At 38.7% G+C, this 18346-nt stretch overlaps 3 protein-coding genes across 3 annotated transcripts; 2 read left to right on the forward strand and 1 right to left on the reverse strand.

Annotated features, from left to right (window-relative positions):
* The first annotated feature begins 329 nt into the window (after positions 1 to 329).
* LOC126596001 (protein NETWORKED 1A-like) lies at positions 330 to 8808 on the forward strand. The gene is made up of 5 exons (XM_050262422.1): positions 330 to 591; positions 698 to 747; positions 1353 to 1578; positions 2321 to 6966; positions 7434 to 8808. The coding sequence occupies exons 3-5, from the start codon at positions 1479 to 1481 to the stop codon at positions 8643 to 8645; spliced, it is 5958 nt and encodes a 1985-aa protein (XP_050118379.1). The 5' UTR covers positions 330 to 591; positions 698 to 747; positions 1353 to 1478; the 3' UTR covers positions 8646 to 8808.
* A 936-nt stretch (positions 8809 to 9744) lies between these two features.
* Positions 9745 to 12301, reverse strand: LOC126596002 (40S ribosomal protein S3a-2-like). Its single transcript, XM_050262424.1, has 7 exons — positions 12150 to 12301; positions 11985 to 12032; positions 11721 to 11826; positions 10960 to 11097; positions 10683 to 10868; positions 10258 to 10458; positions 9745 to 9959 (listed from the first exon to the last, which is right to left on the reverse strand). The coding sequence occupies exons 1-7, from the start codon at positions 12158 to 12160 to the stop codon at positions 9870 to 9872; spliced, it is 780 nt and encodes a 259-aa protein (XP_050118381.1). The 5' UTR covers positions 12161 to 12301; the 3' UTR covers positions 9745 to 9869.
* A 646-nt stretch (positions 12302 to 12947) lies between these two features.
* LOC126597021 (uncharacterized) lies at positions 12948 to 18265 on the forward strand. Its single transcript, XM_050263770.1, has 8 exons — positions 12948 to 13300; positions 14486 to 14579; positions 14708 to 14758; positions 14867 to 15040; positions 15368 to 15547; positions 15781 to 15900; positions 16984 to 17117; positions 17701 to 18265. The coding sequence occupies exons 1-8, from the start codon at positions 13125 to 13127 to the stop codon at positions 17768 to 17770; spliced, it is 999 nt and encodes a 332-aa protein (XP_050119727.1). The 5' UTR covers positions 12948 to 13124; the 3' UTR covers positions 17771 to 18265.
* Positions 18266 to 18346: the final 81 nt, after the last annotated feature.

Genomic DNA, 18346 nt, shown 5'->3' on the forward strand with positions numbered 1-18346 from the left:
CACGAGGAAGAGACGTGAAAGATTATCAAAACTATCAAAAAGAACAGAAAATATTTTGCAAACCCCAAAAGAGAACATTATGGAGATCTTAAGCAGGGTTAGATTAATAATTTGGTTTATCTTAAAGTGAAAAACTATAACAAAAGTCGAAAAATGTTTCAAAAAGTTGGGCAAAAACGACAAACGACAGCAAAACTCTCGGAGTAACGTCACTTCCATTTTTTGAATTAGAATAGTGTTTTCCAAGATAAAGGAGAAAATAACAGTTTTAGTTACTGTTTTTACTTCCTCATTCTCTTTTTCTAGCCTTTACGGTTTACAGTGTCATCAAAGTATCGTTCCAAATCTGTCAAATATACTGCACAAAACCCAATAAATGGAGAAGTGTAGTGAGAGAGTATTCTGTTTAAGAGAGAGAGAGAGAGAGAGAATGGGGTGAAACTGTAATGTATGCAGCTGGAGTTTTCCAATCATAGCTGCTGAATTGAAAAACTCATTGGTTTTTTCCCATTGGTTTCTAATGTGAATGGTGAGGTTTTAATGAGAGATTTTGATGTTCTATCAGAACCCATCTCTGAAATCATTCACTGAGTAAGTTTTTAATCTTCTGGGTTCATAAAGGTCGAAGCTTTTGCAGTTTTTATGAAGATCCATCTACTCAAAACTAATGCATTTATGATGTTCCTTTGGTTTGTAGGTTCACTTGCTGATTGGAAGTCCCAGCACCTGCTATCAGTCAATCTACTGGTAAGCTCTTGATCTTGTGGTTAATAAAAGAGGGGGAAAAGTCAACTTTTTTTATCCATCTCTGCTGTTGTTTGGAACTGATTTGCATTATCTCCCATCTTTGGTGTGTTTATTTTCTCATGAACTCTTTTCTGTATTTGATCATTGGGGTGGTATGTGTTTTAATTTGGCTTCTTGTTTTATGAATTTTGTATAATTAGAAAAAGCTGCTGTGTACTGAGCTTATGCAAATTAAAAAAAGCTGCTTGTGCAGTTTGGCTTCTTGTTTTATGAATTTTATAAAATTAAAAAAAGCTGCTGTGTACTGGGTTTTATTGGGGGGTAAATTTATGGATGGCTGGTTTTTGTGTTTTCCAATTTGTAGCACTTACAAGATTTTTTTTACTTCTCATATATTGAAGAAAACTAATTTTCCAGATTGTTTTTGTTTTCAATGCTGTTTTCTTGCTTAGTGGTTACTTATTTCCTTGGATCAATTGTTATCTGTCTAATAGAGGAGGTAGCATGCAATTTCGTATTGTTTGTTTTGTCTTGATATCTTCTTGCTGGTGTGAACCTTATGCCATTCCGACGATTATATTTTCTTTGATGATTTTGGTGCACAGGTGGAAGGAGGGAGAGAGAGAACTGCAAATCTTCATCTGGAATATTGAGGGGTGGAAGTTTCTTGAACTGATATTCTGGCCTTTCCCAACTCAAAATAAGTTCTGTTGTTGTGCTGCGCCGGAGTCATGGCAACCATGTTACATTCTGAGTCCAGACGATTATATTCTTGGTGGTGGGATAGTCACATTCCAAAGAACTCAAAATGGCTTCAGGAGAATCTTACAGGTCTTCATATTTTTCTGTAAAATTTATCGTTTTAGTAGGACTTGGATTGAAATTTGATTTTTCAGACGCAGATATAAGCTATCAGTTGTATGTGCACTAGGCATATAGCTACTACTTATGTGTGATGGCAAGTCATACCAATAAGACACAGCATTTTTGTGGTAATGGCAACATAAAGATGTCAAGCAAGCCAGTTGCTTGTATTCTTCTCTTTTGGATGTTAATTTTTTAAAAGCTGAGTCCATTTCTTAACAATTTTGTATTTAGATGGAGATGAAAGGACAGAAGAGGTATGGTAACCGAGGGAGGAGAGTAGATAGAACTAAAACTAAATACTGAAAACCATTCTTTGCATGGCCAGCCGTGTTCATACCTGGTTAGCTTTTGCTTGGCCAACAAAGGACAGTATAAGACTCTCATGTCCTGTTACTTTTCTGTAAAACTATGATCAATAACATTCACGTTCATTTGAACATGAAACTAGATGAAGAATGAACATAAACAAAATATGGCGGATCTCAAGTTTTGTGATCTATGATATTAGCATGATGTCATTTCCAGCATATGAAATATGTTTTAAAAAATAATTCAGGTCAGGGATAAAGAAATGAATGTACTTGGAATTTTCTCAGTTTGATTTCTCTCTTTCTCTGCAACATGTGCAATTGAGTGTGTTTTTGCATATGGATATCCTTGGATTTTCGGGCTACATTTGTAATTGACCCTAAATCTTATTATGCAGACATGGATGCCAAAGTCAAAGCAATGATCAAGCTCATTGAAGAAGATGCAGATTCTTTTGCAAGGAGGGCAGAAATGTACTACAAGAAACGCCCGGAGCTCATGAAACTGGTGGAGGAGTTCTATCGAGCTTATCGTGCATTAGCAGAGAGGTACGATCATGCAACTGTGGAGCTGCGCCAGGCTCATCGAACCATGGCAGAAGCATTTCCCAACCAAGTACCTTATGTATTGGCTGATGAATCGTCCTCAGCCTCTTCTGGGCCAGACGTCGAACCTCATACACCAGAAATGCCACATCCAGTTTGTGCCTTATTTGACCCTGATGACTTGCATAAGGATGCATTGGGCCTCTTGTCAATCAATTCACAAGCTTTGAAAGGGAATGGAGGAAACTCAGCAGACTCCGACCCTGGAATAAGCAGAAGAGGTGGTCTAAAGCAGTTCATTGAGATGTTCACTCCAGGAGAAGTGCCAAATAGTTCAAAGGTTGCAGAGGGAATGATGGGACAAGGATTAAATTTTCATGAAGCAGAAGATTTCAAACAAAAGTTCCAAAATGGGTTTTCTCAGTTAACAAGTGAGAACCAGAGTCTCAAGACCCAGGTTCTTTCTCAATCTGAACGTGCTGCAAAAGCAGAAACTGAAGTTCAATCCTTAAAGAAAGCTCTAGATGAGATACAATTTGAAAAAGACGCAGTCCTTCTTCAGTACGAGCAGAGTTTGGAGAAGTTGTCTAAACTGGGGAGAGAACTAGATGATGCACAAAAGGCTATTGGAGGGCTTGATGAACGAGCAAGCAAAGCTGATATTGAAACTAAAATATTGAAGGAAGCCCTGGTGGAATTAGAAGCGGAGAGGGATACTGGTCTTCTGCAGTACAATCGATGTTTGAAAAGGATATCTAGCCTGGAGAGCAAGTTATCTTTTTCCCAAAGGGATGCAAAAGGACTTAATGAGCTGGCTGTTAAAGCAGAAACTGAAGCTCAAAGTCTCAAGCAAGAACTTTCTAAACTAGAGGCTGAAAAGGAAGATTGTTTACTTCAGTACAAGCAATCTCTTGAGAAGATATCTGCTTTGGAGACGAAAATCTCCGTCTCTGTGGAAAATGTCAGAATGCTTAATGAACAAATTGAAAGAGCTCAAGGTGAAGTCAAATATTTGAAGGAATCTCTGGCTACACTGGAGGAAGGGAAAGAAGCTGCAGCTCTTCTATACAAACAGTGCATGGATACAATAGCTAAAATGGAAAGCGAAATTTCTAAGGCTCAAGCAGATGCTAAACGACTAAATAGCGAAGTTTTGACAGGCTCCGCAAAATTAAAGAGTGCCGAAGAACAATGTGTACTCTTGGAGAGATCAAATCACTCTCTGCGGTTAGAGGCGGACAGTCTGCTGAAGAAGATTACAACTAAGGATCAAGAACTTTCAGAGAAGGATGACCAGATGGAGAAACTTCACATTTTGATGGAAGAGGAGCACTTACAGTTTGTGCAAGCGGAAGCGACTCTTCAAGCTCTACAGAAGTTGCATTCTCAATCCCAGGAGGAACAGAAAGCTTTAGCACTGGAGTTCAAAAATGGGCTTCAAATGTTAAAGGACTTGGAGATACGCGAACAGGATATGAAGGATGATGTCCAACGGGCAAAGGAGGAAAATAAGAGCCTAAGTGAATTGAATTTTTCTTGCACTGTCTCCATAAAGAATCTGCAAGATGAAATCTTCAACATCAAAGAGATGAAAGAAAAACTTGAACAGGAGGTTGCGGTAAAATCAGACAAAAGCAATGCGCTCCAGCAGCATATTTTACATTTGGAGGAGGAAATTAAGGGATTAAATAGAAGATATCAAGCTATGGTGAAGCAGGTGGAGTCGGCTGGTTTAAATCCTGAATGCTTTGAATCATCTGTGAAAGACTTGCAAAATGAAAAATCGAAGCTGGAAGATATATGCACAAGGGGGAAAGAAGAGAGAGAACTTCTTTATGAGAAGTTGAAGGATACGGGTAAACTTTCAAAGGAGAATGATTTTATGGGGAGCTCGCTGTTGGGGTTGAACGCTGAGTTGGAGGGTTTGAGAGAGAAGGTCAAAGAATTGCAAGCGTCTTGCCAGTTTCTCCAGGGAGAAAAATCCACTCTTGTGGCTGAGAAGGCTCTCCTGCTTTCACAGTTACAAGTTATCACTCAGAATATGCAGGCGCTTTTTGAGAGGAACACCTTGCTGGACAATTCCCTCTCTGTTGCAGACATTGAGCTTGAACGGTTTAGAGCACGATCAAACAGCTTAGAAGAGTTGTGCCAATCTCTCAATAATGAGAAGTCCAGTCTGCTTAATGAGAGAGGCACCCTGGTATTTCAGTTGAAAGATGTTGAGGAGAGACTGCGAAACCTGGAAAAGCGCTTTACAAAATTAGAGAAGAAATATTCTAACCTGGGGAAGGAGAAGGGCTCCACACTTAGTGCAGTAGAAGAACTATGGGGTTCCCTCCATGCAGAAAAACGAGAGCGTGCAAGTTATATACGGTCAAGTGAGGCCCGATTGGCAGGTTTGGAAAACAATTTCCACCTCATGCAGGAAGAAAGAAAGCTGGGAAAGAAAGAATTTGAAGAAGAACTAGATAAAGCTTTAAATGCCCAGATCGAGATCTTTATCCTTCAGAAGTTTATAGAAGATCTGGAAGAGAAGAATTTGTCATTATTCATTGAGTGTCAGAGACACGTTGAGAAATCCAAGTTTTCTAGTAAGCTGATCTCAGAGTTGGAGAGCGAAAATCTTGATCTACAGGTGGAAGAACAATTCTTGGTGGAAGAAATCGACAAGTTGAGGTTGGGCGTTCATCAAGTCCTCAGGGCTCTACAGATTGAACCAGATAGGCACGACGATAAGACTGAACCAGGGAAAGTAAATGTGCTGCACATTTTGAATACTATCAAGGACTTGAAAACTTCTTTGTTACGGAGCAAGGATGAGGAACAGCAGTTGCTTGTTGAGAAGTCAGTGCTCTTAACTGTACTTGGGCAGTTGAGATCAGAGGGTGCAGAGGTAGAGACGGAAAAACAATTCTTCGAGCAGGAGTATGAGATCGTGATAAACCATTGTTCTACGCTACAAAATGAGAAGCGTGACCTTCTAGAGATGACAAGGGAGTTGAGATTGGAAGTGACGGAGAAAGAGCAAAGGGAGGAAATATTAGAGGCTGAATTGTTAACTCTTCAACCTAAGCTGGCAAATTTGGAGGATGCTTATGTGGTTCTGCAGGAAGAAAATTCCAAGGTGCTTGAAGAGAAGAGATCTTTGCTTAAGGAACTTATGGACCTCAAAGAGGAAAAGCAAATGCTTGAAGAGGATAATAGTGTTAATTTCCACGAAGCACTAGCTTTCAGCACCCTCTCGTTGGTTTTAGAGAGCTTCACAATTGAGAAAGCTGCGGAACTAAAAGCACTTGCTAAAGATCTCAACAGTCAATTTGTAATTAATAACAACCTCAAAGAGGCTGTTGGAACATTGGGGGAGAATTTAGTGATGAAAGAAGTAGAAAACCTGCATCTGAATGAGACGGTCCAATTGTTGGACAAGGAACTGTGTGAAGCCAAGGACTTAAATGGAGAACTAAGCCGTCAAGTTTTAGTTGGAAACGATTCTCTGAAACAGAAAACCTTGGAGCTCTCGGAGGCAGAAGAGAAGCTTAAAAAGACGGAAGATTTGAATGTGGAATTGTGCAGAACAATTCAGGAACTGAAGATGGAAATTGAAGAATCAAATCTAGTGCGAGAAAATTGTGAGAAGGAGATTTTTGAACTATCTGAAAATAGCACAAATCAGAAAAAGGAAATCAATAGCCTTTGTGAGGCAAACGAAATTCTGAAGAACCAAATCTTGTGTAACGTAATTGAAAAAGAAGTAGAAAATCTACATCTGAATGAGACAGTTCAATTGTTGCACAAGGAACTGCATGAAGCCAAGGACTCGAAAGATCAGCTGAACCATCAAATTTTAGCTGGAAAGGATTCTCTGAAGCAGAAAACCATGGAGCTCTCAGAAGTAGAAGAGAAGCTTAGAAAGGCCGAGAACTTGAATGTGGAATTATGCAGAACTGTTCAGGAAATGAGGATGGAACATGAAGATTCAAAGCGACTGAGGGAGAATTGTGTGAAGCAGATTCTAGAACTATCCAATGATTACTCAAATCAGAAAGATGAAATCGAGAGCCTTCGTGAAGCAAATGAAACCCTGGCGAATGAAGTGGGTATCTTAAGTGAAGTAATTGAAGAACATAGAACGAGAGAGGAGTATTTGAGTTCCGAGCTACAAGAGAGAAGCAATGACTTTGAACTCTGGGAGGCTGAGGCTGCGACATTCTATTTTGATCTTCAAGTTTCTGCTCTCCGTGAAGCTTTTCTTGAAAATACGGTTCATGAGCTCACTGATGTTTGTGAGAGTCTTAAAGATGAAAGTGCTGCGAAATCTGTGGAGGTCGAACAAATGAAAGAGAGAGTTAGCTCTTTGGAAGGTGAAGTTGGAGGACTGATCGGCCAGTTGTCTGCATATGTTCCTGCCGTAGCCTCATTGAGAGAGAATGTAGCATCTCTTCAGCACAATGCCGTACTTAGATCGAAGCTTCTTGTAGCAAGAAATCAACAATACAAGGTAATATTTTCTCTCTTTAGAAACATTGATGATAGTGATGATTCAGCAATTAAGTCTGAGCTAGGTAGAGTCGACTCATTTTTGGTTTTGACAGCCTAACCCCAAGTTGTCAATAATGTAGAAGTGTCTGTCTGTGTTTCTGGCCTTATTGGCATGGAGAAAATGTGTATTTATTAACTGCTATCATAAGTACACATGAAAGTTCGATTTAATTCTAATCCCAAGTGTCCTGTTTATAACTGAAATTTAACGCTATACGTAAAACATTCTTGTTCTAGTGAAGACCTTCCTAACAGAAACAAATGTAGATCACAGGTTTGCAACTTGGATTGTGTGGATAATTGAAGTTTAATGTTAAAACTTGATACTTAATTACCATGTTTGTGTCTAATTGGACCACTCTAGCTATCACCATTGCTAGCTTCTGCTCTTTTTCTTTCCACTAATTAGCATGTCTGTGCCTCTAGGATGTGAAACCGCCAAATCATCTATATGAAAAGAACGGTCAAGATTCCACAGAAGATCAAAGCCCATTGGTACACGACGGAATTTCAGAATTGGCAGAAGTGCAAACTATGATCAAAGAAGTTGAAATGACGTTTGTGGAAGAGACGGAAAGGCTTGCGATGGAAGCCTTTGAAAAGGCAATGGTGGAAGAAATTGAAAGCCTTTCAACTCAGGAAAGTACAAAAAACAGCAACTCGTCTGTGGAGATTGAAGAGTTACAATCAAAAGGTGCCTTACTTCAAGAACAAGGCAGTAAATGTGAAGAGGTGAAACTTGGGAAGGAGTTCACTGGTGAAAATCGCAAGTTGCAGAAGACAAAATCTGCTAATGGGACTTTGATGAAAGACATTCCGCTTGATCATGTTTCTGATTTATCATCGTATGGAAGAAGCTGGAGAGGTACTGGTGGGGCTGATGATCAGATGCTTGAGTTATGGGAAACTGCCGAACAATACTGTCGCCAGGATCCAATTGCCAGTGAGAAAGAAAATCAGGCATCTGCACGCATGGAAGATGTTACCCCCAGCCATCGGTTTACAGATTCTGAGCAGATGATTCAGAATTTTTCTTCAGATGTTGAGGCTGAGAAGGAGTGGGGAATTGAGAAGCTGGAAGCGTCCTTTCGAAGGCCGCGTCATGAAGGCAAGAAGGAAAAAATCTTGGAGAGACTGGCTTCTGATGCCCAGAAACTGACAAGTCTGCAGACAATTGCTCGGGATTTGGATAAGAAGATGGAGACAAGCAAGAAGGGTAAAAGGGCCAACGGCATTGAATATGAAACAGTCAAAAGACACTTACTTGAAGTTGAGTCTGCTGTTGTGCAGCTAGTGGAAACTAACGACCAACTGAAAAAGAAGATTGAGGAGTCTCCGTCTTTGGACGAGCAGACTTCCATGGAGTTGGAGGAGGCTGGAAATGTACGCAGAGAGAGAGTAGTCGAAGAGGCAAGTAAAGGGTCAGAGAAGATCGGAAGGCTGCAGTTTGAGTTGCAGAACATTCACTACATTTTGCTCAAACTGGAGGATGAGAATAAAAAGAAAGGGAGGCACGGATTTTACGTGAGCAGAACGGGCGTTCTCCTGAGGGATTTTATTTACAGCGGCAGAAGCACCGAGAGGCGCAGGAAGGGTTGTGTGTGTGGCTGCATGAGACCCTCCACCAAGGGAGATTGAGGCAATAATCACTTGAGAGGGAAGCATGTTTTATTTCCTTAAATGATCCTAATGGTGTGTTTAGCGAATCATTTCTCGGATTGGTTGGCGAAAACACGAGTGCATTACCCCAGATTCTGTGTAAAATAGGCTTCATCTAATCAAATGAGCTGCTTCCTTCGTATTGTCACCTCCCACTAACCATTCAAAACAAGCCACTCATTTTCTTCTTGTTTTAACTTACGATGCTTCAGTAACTTTCGATAAGTCGGAAAATTCAAAATGTTGCATTTAGTATATTTATCCAAGGAAATTGTAGCAATGGTCTCTCATTGGTCTCAACTCGTCAAAATGTGCATCTATGGTCATTTTCTTTAACACCATCAATAATTCCGTTAAATGCAGTCACGTGCGTGGCACACGAAACTGATTGTAGGGGTAATTAAGCGAACTGCTTGCTCCTCCATGCCTTCTCGATACCAGTCTATACCAGCTGTACCAGTGCAGTAAAGCTCTTCCATACCACATCGTCATACCTGCTTCGAATTCACCGATATTTTGCGTTCGATTGAATTCAATTGGGTATGGGTTCTGCGTTCGATAGAATTTAACCCACAAGAAATATTATGTTTCCCTAATTGCCCCTACAATCAGTCTCATGTGCGATGCACGTGACTGAATTTTGACCAATTGCCCCTACAATCAGTCTCATGTATGATGCACGTGACTGAATTTAACCAAACTATGTTAACGAAAAGAACCATAACTGCACATTTTGACAAATTGAAGGACCAATGGTTAAGGAAATAAAGTTGAAGAACCATTGTTCCAATTGAATTAAAATTGAGAGATCATTGCTACAATTTTCTCTATTTATCCAATCAAATTTCTCTTGGACCAGTTTCCAATCCATTTTGCACCACTAATTGCAACTGCCATGGAAGCGATGTCCCGGAAAACCGCCAAAACTTAGAGCCGAGGGACAACAGGCATCGCCGCGGCACCTCAAACCCTCCAAGTTCAGTCCAAATGTAGAAGTTGATAATAGAATAGAGGATGTATAATAAAGCAAGCCTCAATCATCTTCTCAAAATTTAGTATTTAGATTAAAAGCACAAAATTTCGATCAAGCAACTTTCATCTTCTCAAAAAGCTAGAACAAAACAAGCACCAAGTAATATGGTCTTTGTAAGTTCACAACATAAATTGAACAATACTACTTAAAGAAAATAACAGAGGCAGCACTTAAGCACCAACGATTTCTTGCTGCACCTCAGGCGCTGCTTCTTCGGCGGGCCTCTCAACCTTCACACCAACATCTTCGCCACCATAAACCTAGTTACACAAAATTCATTCCACTAAAGTTTAGCATACGACCGCAATACGAAAAACTATTTGCACAATTTGCACCATGATGCAGAAATGCTACTAATCATAATGAAAGCATGCAAATGATAAGGAGTAAATAGCACCAAAAAATTCTGATGCCAAACCCTCAAATGAAATACGTACATGATAAATAAGGCCAAGTACTCTCGGAAGTACTATGACCACGGTTCATCATTAACTATATATAATATTTCAAATAGAAAAAATAAAAAAAATTGATTTCCAAGACCTAAAAAGGGTATACCTCCATGAGCTTGGTGAGATCAAACTTGGGTGCCTTCAAGATCTTGACCTTCCTGATGAAGACATTTTGCAATGGATAGATGCTCATTGTTGCCTTCTCAATCTCTTTACCAATGCTCTCAGCAATGAACTTGTTGACCAAGCCCTTAAGATCACTTGAAGTTGCCTGGGCAATCATGATCTCACTCATCTTACGGCGAATCTGACAATAAATGTAGCATTACGGCGTCAGAAACAAACACTACCATGCATAAGTACATAGACAAAATTCATGGTAAATTCAAATACATCATGCAAATTATTAAGGTAGAGCTTTGCTCACTCACACCTTTTTTTTTTCTAGTGTGAACGGTTGGGGTTTAACTCCGTCCACTCGTGAAGAAAAAAAGTGTCAGGGGAGAGTTTCCATATTAAGGTACACATTACCTGTCTGACTTGGCTAGACTGTGCATAGCAGGTCCTCTTGACCTGATTTGGACGTCTCTTGGTGAAGCCAATGCAGAACATCCTTAGAGTGTAGTTGTCAGTGGTCTTCACATCCACATGAGCTTCAATCAAGGTTTGCCATTTGCGCACCAAAGACCTAAGCTTGTCAGTGGTGAAGTTCATTCCCTGAAGAATTCAATAATACATGAGCACGGGTTCATAAGAAATCATACAAATGATACCAAAAAATATAAGAACGTATATAATTCAAGCATACCCAGAAATTAGTAAGAACAGTCTTCCCTTGGACATCTTCAGCTCTCAACCGCATCTTTCTGTAAGCATGCTCCTCATCACCCTGAAGGTCAGCGAGTGATACCTCAAAGACTCTATGCTTGAGTCCTTCGGAAGCAATCTGTTAAAACCAAAAAACTTGTTAAAAGCATGCAGTGTGTCAACAATTTAAATATATATACAAAGTGTGTTATCATGTGGGAAAAAAATTTGCTTAATGCTCAACAATTTTTTCAAACAAGCGATGTATGCATTTGAAAGTTTTCTAAATAGATAAAGCAAAATGTAACAGGTGTAACAGTCATTCTACTCGACATAAACATAAGCAAGTGATTTCAGCACCTCACTGCTCTACCCCTCAGCACGAGTTTATTTATGGCATTTGGATAGAAATAAACATAGTGCAGAAGGAGAACACGGTATGCAGAAACCATTTCCCAAAATAAACTTAATTATGCAAGCCCAAAAACACCACTCTAAATACCAGCCTTCCAGAAAACAGAAAATTGTGCAGTACTTCAACACCATAATTTCAAAACATTTGCAATCCATAAGGACACAACAAATGCATGATTCGACAATAACATCAGTCTAATAAAAACCCCCACCCGCTAATCTATTTCGTCGAAAGAAAAGCAAAATAAACTGATTCCACAATAGCTTTCACCCTACTTAATATGGTATTCCAAAAAACTAAATCTAAAACGGAAAGAAAAAACAATGATTGATAGATAACATCAATACCTTGGTACCCTGAGTACGGGAGACGAGAGTTTTGCCCACATTCGTGTTGTTGAACAGTTTCGGGGCCTTGATGTCGTACCAATCCTTCTTGGCAAACGGATCAACCCTATATGTTCGTTTCACAAATACAAATTAATTAATAAATAAATGGGATTATCACATAATTAGCAAATCATACGAAATGACAAATAAGAACAAAAATAAAAAAACCCCAGATCTATATAAATCAGTGTGTATGTATAGATGTAAAAAAAATAAGCTTACGCTTTCTTCTTTCCTCCTTTCTTCGACTTGGAAATCCTCTTGTTCTTGCTGTGTAATACAAAGGTTAATGTGTCAGTCACTGATCGAGAAATCCATGTGCTGAAATATGTTAGTGTGTGTGTAGAGAGAGAGAGAGAGAGAGAGAGAGAGAGAGAGAGAGAGTACCCGACGGCCATGGCTGAAAACTTGGAGGAGCCCGAGAGCTCTGCAGAGAGATGAAGGGTGAGGCTAAAAGCGGCCGAGAGAGCAAACCCTTGTCTTTGTGAAGCACAAAACCCTAACACTCTCTGTTTATATAAATGCAATAGATCTTGCCTCTGCTGAGATGGGCTCTGGTTATGCTCGGCCCATAAGTTATTTTCATATATAACACGTGGGCTCCCAAGTCTGGACCTTTTTAGAAGAAGCCCAAGACTAAAACCCTAATTTGCCACGTCTCAAAAGAATTTTTATTTTTCCTTCTTTAAAAAAAAAAGACAACTGGTGGCAAGTTAAGGTTATTCACTTATTCGGACTTGAAGAGGCTATAGGGAATTTCATCATGCCCGTGCTGAAAAGAATTATTATGAGATTGAAAACAAAATACATTTAAGAGTGAATGGGTCCAAAATCCGAGCGCTAAATTCGGGGTTTGTTTATAGGGTTCGAGTTCTAGTCCAGCTACAAAGTGTGGCAGCAAAAAAAAAAAGAAAAGTGTATATACTATACTTAGTGTAGTGCACATACAATATTATGGACAGGACCCTACCTAATTTAATTTAGCAATTTCTGTTGATGGCATAGTCTCATTTCCAAGGGAAAAAAATCACTAGGTCCTTCATGATAATTTTATGTATGGATATAAGAGTTTTTTTTCTTTTGGGTCAGACAACCACTCCGAAAGTATAATATATTTAGGCCGTGCCCTTTTAACTCCAAACTCCATTGGACCCAATTAGACATAAATGGGTTTAAACCCAAGTGCCCGACCATTTTCACTTTTGAAGTCCAGGTGGAAGTGAAACCATCGCTCGGAATCGCCGTTCTGGGGTCGTGTCAAAAGAAAGCGGGGGCAGGAGACAGGAGCTAGGAGATTTGCTTGCAGTGAATCATAAACCCTAGTGAGCACTTAGCGGTGACAGTCAGTAGAAGCATATAAGAATGGCGGAAGCAGAGGGGGGAGGATCAGGTAGGGTGGGCGCATCGGCAGGAGGTGGAGGAGCTGAGTCTCTGAAAGCTAAAGGAAATGAGCAGTTCAAAGCGGGGAACTACCTCAAAGCCGCTGCACTCTACACTCAGGCCATCAAGCAAGACCCCAATAACCCCACTCTCTATAGGTACATTAACCACCTCAAATTTCCATTTTTTAAAATAATTTTTTTGTTGGGATTTTATAGTTTTCAATTTGATATGTAATAATCAAAATGCAATTTTGATTGGTTGGTTATGTAGTTACTTGACTTCTTCACATGGGTTTTTGTTGAATATTTTTCGTAATGGAATGATTTTAACAATTCCAGGAATTTGAAGTTGTGTGCTTTGTTTATGTACAAAATCAGATGAATTTCTATTGTTTATGTTTGCCCCTTTGAACTCCCCCAACATTTTGTAATTTGTATGAACTCCAAAGTTACATGAAGTTCGGGGTTGATATACTAGCTTGTTGTTCGTTATTTTGATTAACAGAAGTTATAGTATTCAGATGCAAAGGAATTCTGGCACTTTCGTAAACAAGATGTATAGAATTTTGTTACCGAAAAATATCTGCATAACCATTATGGTAGATGAATTTTTTTGAGTGATTTAAGATGAGATGAACCTCATGTAACCTATCTGGGGCGCCGTTAAAAAATTCTGGATTGTTTTGTTAAAGAAGCTCATGTTTCGGTTAACATTTCACTTATTTGTGTGGAAAAGTATTTTGAGATCTTATGAAATTTGGAATTTATAGAAGAAGGCAAGGCCATTAGGAATAAAAAGGGGATATAATTGTGAAAACAAAACCTTGTTGCGGCAAAATACTTTGATACCACATTTGTGACTATGCCCTTTTTATTTCCAAGTAAATATGAAAAGCAAACCTGCTCTGTTATGTCCAATGCTATAGTTGGTCTTAGGGTCTACTATGTATTGTTCCTGCTTCAAGTGCTACCACATGCATAGTGTTTATACAATTTATTAAAACAAAGGGCTGATCTGTGAAAGATGTTAGAGAGAGCTTAGATAAGCTAGGAATGGTTTCTGAAGAGGTTGGGTGCCTGCTGTTTCATAATTATTGAATGATAATTGGTCAACTTTCTTTATGTATATCTTCATTATTTTGTTTATAACTAGGATTGTTTCTGCTGTTTAAAGGTGTTTAAAGGATGTTAATGAAAACATTGAAGTTTTCCATATGAAGTAGCATAGTAGTAATGAAAAATTAAAATTTTCAAGGATACACGGTCTTGGCTGAATGTTCTCGTTTAACAATCATTGCATGGTGTACTGATGCATCTTCTTAATGTTCCATTGTTGGCCAGCAACCGTGCTGCAGCATTTCTTCAATTGGTTAAGCTTAGCAAAGCCCTTGCTGATGCGGAGACAACAATTAAATTGAACCCCCAGTGGGAGAAGGTACTGTTGTTTTATTTTATTTTTCCTTAAATTCTATTTTGCTTCAATAAGCTTGTACTTTTAGAAAACCAAAAGTCTTGATTTTTGTTATTTATTCCTTTAAAAGAATCTTTTTTACGCATCTTCAGGGATATTTCAGGAAAGGTTGCATATTAGAGGCCATGGAACAATATGATGATGTATGTCTAGAAGTTCTTTCAATCTTCCCATTTTTATGGCCTTCTGGACTAGACCACATGATATTGGTTTTCTGCTGCTGATATCCTTCTGTTCAACGTATGTTGTAGGCTTTGGTTGCTTTCCAAACAGCTTTGGAATATAACTCGCAAAGCACAGAAGTATCAAGAAAGATAAAAAGGATTTCTCAGTTGGCGAGAGATAAAAAACGTGCAGAAGTGGTGGAGAAAATGAGATCCAATGTTGATATGGCGAGGCATTTGGATAAACTGAAATCTGAAATGGTGAGTGTATTTATCAAGGATTCGTGACTTTCAGAAAACACTGTTGTTCATTATTATTCTCATTTTGATACCTTCTATTATCTTTGTGCATGAGTGAGAATTATAATTGCCCAGTCATTTATATACGTTATTCTTGTTTCAATCTGCTTTATCTTTCTTCGTGTGAATGGTGCAACTTGCCTACTTTCATATATTATAGGTAGAAGCTTTCTTATCGCCCTGAAGGTTAACACGTTGAGTTCCAGAAGCTTATAAAAAGACTTAAGATCACCTACCCTTGGATTGTTTTAATCAGTCCTAAAATTAAGTTACACTTTCTCTTTGCAGTCTGGGAAGCGTGGATCTGAAGAATGTTGGGAAGAAATGTTTTCTTTCCTTGTCGAGACAATGGAGTCAGCTGTAAAATCATGGCATGAAACTTCTAAAGTGGAGGCTAGAGTTTACTTTCTCCTAGATAAGGAAGAAACAGACACCGAGAAATATGCTCCAGCTGTGAATATTGATAAGGTATTAAGTTTAGAGTTTTCATTTTTTTCTTTTCAAATATCCCTTTTGTGATTGGTTGAAAAGTTTTTTTTCAGCATTTTTGGTCCTATGAACCCTTTTTTGCTGTTCCAATAAAACAATTTATTGCATTAAGTATATCCTTTCCGAGCCGTGAGCCAGCATTCTCTGCTACTGTTATCCGTACAAAAGGTGAATTTTTTGTTTAACTAATCAATGCTTGCCTGTTATTCCAGGCTTTTGAATCGCCCCATACACATGGCAGTTGTTTTTCATTTCTTAGGCAGTATGCTGAGGATTCTTTCTCCAGAGCAGCTTGCTTGGTGACTCCCAAAAGTATCATGTCTTATCCACAGGTACATTTCACTTCATTTGTATTTACAACTATAAATCTTAATCTTATTCTGTAGGGAAGACAATTATTAAGGTTCATCGTGTGACCTCGACCACGAGATTCCCCCATCAGAAATATCTCACATTATTTTATCATATTGATCACATGACTAATGAGTTCCATAAGGACATATATTATATATCTTGGATGTCTCCTGACTATGTTGACTAAGGTTTATCCGAATATGCTGATAAGGCTTTTCAATTAATGATATAGTCAGAGTCTAGCTGCTAAATGTGTGATTAAGGTTTGTTGAACTATGATGATGTATATCAGAATTGGTGGTTAAGCTTTATCATTTATTTTGCCCACGATATTTTTCATGATTTACTTTTATGCTTGGGTCTTGGCCTTTGAGATTCACTTGTTTGGCTGCTGTTTCTGTTGGAATTACGGATTGAGAAAAATGTATACATACTTATAACTTTCTTTAGACATAAGCACGTGGGCAATTCTTAACACGCAATGTATTGATGTTTCAATTTGAGTTTGGGTGCTTGCAAGGCCCAAGAAAAAGGTTCTCACAGATGCTTTTGCAATGTGCCATGGAGTATCTGTCATGCATTTTCGATCGTTACCTTCTTGAGTTAGTTTTAATTAAGGAATTAATAGCATTTTCTTCTCAAATAAAAAAAGGACTTTAATGAGCAGTTAACATAAGTCATGTCACATTTGCGTGTTACATGTGCCTAAGTCTCTGTATCTTTGCGTGTGGTGTACTTGTGTGTGTGCAAGACTAGAAGTGTTTTAATTACTTTTTGGAGGTTTGACCTCTGACATGGGTTCAAGACTTCAAGTGCTTAAAAGACTCGTGCATGATGATTGCATAGTGTTTTTGGGAAGGTTAAGCATTTATTGGTATGTCTCAGAAAAAAGAAAGTAGTTAGTTGGTCTGTTTCAGATGTCTCTTGCTTTCTCTGGTTCCAATTTGCTAAATCCAACTTTTATTCGCAGGTGATCTAAATTTAGGGGGAATTATTGACTGATTCAATAAAAGGTTTTTGTTGTTAACAAAGAGGTTTCAATGATCAAATACTTTTTGCAGGTTTGGAAAGGTCAAGGTTCAAGGAAATGGAAACACGGGCAACATGATGGCTTCTTTGTGCAATTTGAGACCCCTTTCCTGCGGAAGCTGTGGTTTATTTCTAGTTCCATTGAACTGGGCCAGACATTGTGCAGGTCTCTCTCTATCTCTCTCTCTCTCTCTCTCTCTCACACACGCACGCACAGTGTTCCTGAGGAAGTGCCAATTTGTAACTAAATACGAACTCAAGTATGGATGACTTTTAATTTTATTATTTAAATTACCTAGAATGTATTGCAAAGTCTGAAGTTCCATCACCAGTCACCTGCTTCATCAGAACTTAGGTTATTTGGTGGTTGCATTTTGTACCACCTTTAAGTTGAAGCTTTAGGTTATCTTTTATTACCACCTTGGAGTTCTAATGTTAGTTTCTTTCTTCAATGTGCAAACCCATTGAAGTATTGTCCCTTTTGCTTTTAAGAGAATGAAGAAATGGAAAACTTGAACATATGGATGTGAAATTAATAGTGGGAAGTGGGTTTTTGTTTTTATTTTAATCTACGTAAGTTATAGGATGCTTGTAGGAAAATTTCAGGGAAGCTGCATCAATGTGGTTACTCAATATTTACTATAATAACGTCCAACTAACCTATTGTACAAAACCTATCTGTTAGAATATTGATCACATCAACAGCAGAGTTTTGGAGCTAGGTAATCTAATGTCTCTGTTTATTTCAGGGATCCGGAGGATTTAGACATCAGTGCCCATGAATTGATTCCACGCCTATTCAAACAGTCCGATTCTTAAGTTTTGTTGGAGCAAAGTCTCAGGCCCATTATAGCGAGAGATTGTGTATTCTAAAGAACCGACAGCACTGGTGACAGTCTTTTGCCTTTACTCAGTTTGCAAGGTTTCCTTTGGCCCTGGTTATTTGCAGGAAGGTGCTTTCCATAATTATAACATGCATTTACTCAAGGTTTTGTCTCTTTCTAAAATTTTCAAGCCTTTTTGTTTTGAGCGATTGCGTTTTACTGAGAGACCTTACTGTGAAGTTGTTAGCCTGTTTTTCCAGTGTAAGGAGTAGTTTGGCCCTTGAATTAAGTTGGGTATCTGCTGCTTATGTGGTGAAACCGAAAACTTGAAATTAGGTCCTACAGAACTAAGTTTGTTTGTAATTGTCCAAATAGCAATGTAACTGTTGAATAGGTTTTTGTGCATCTTTGCTGCCCCTGCCCCCGTATGAATGCTCTATGTATGGTCCTTTTATATTATTCTGATGTGAGTTACACCATTGTTCAAATATCTTGATGGATGCATAATTCATGAGTACTAGTCACGACGCTTCTTTATGCATTACCTTGAGGTTGCTTGACAGTGACACTT

This window comes from Malus sylvestris, chromosome 13, assembly GCF_916048215.2.
Source record: "Malus sylvestris chromosome 13, drMalSylv7.2, whole genome shotgun sequence".
NCBI classification, from domain to species: Eukaryota; Viridiplantae; Streptophyta; class Magnoliopsida; order Rosales; family Rosaceae; genus Malus; species Malus sylvestris.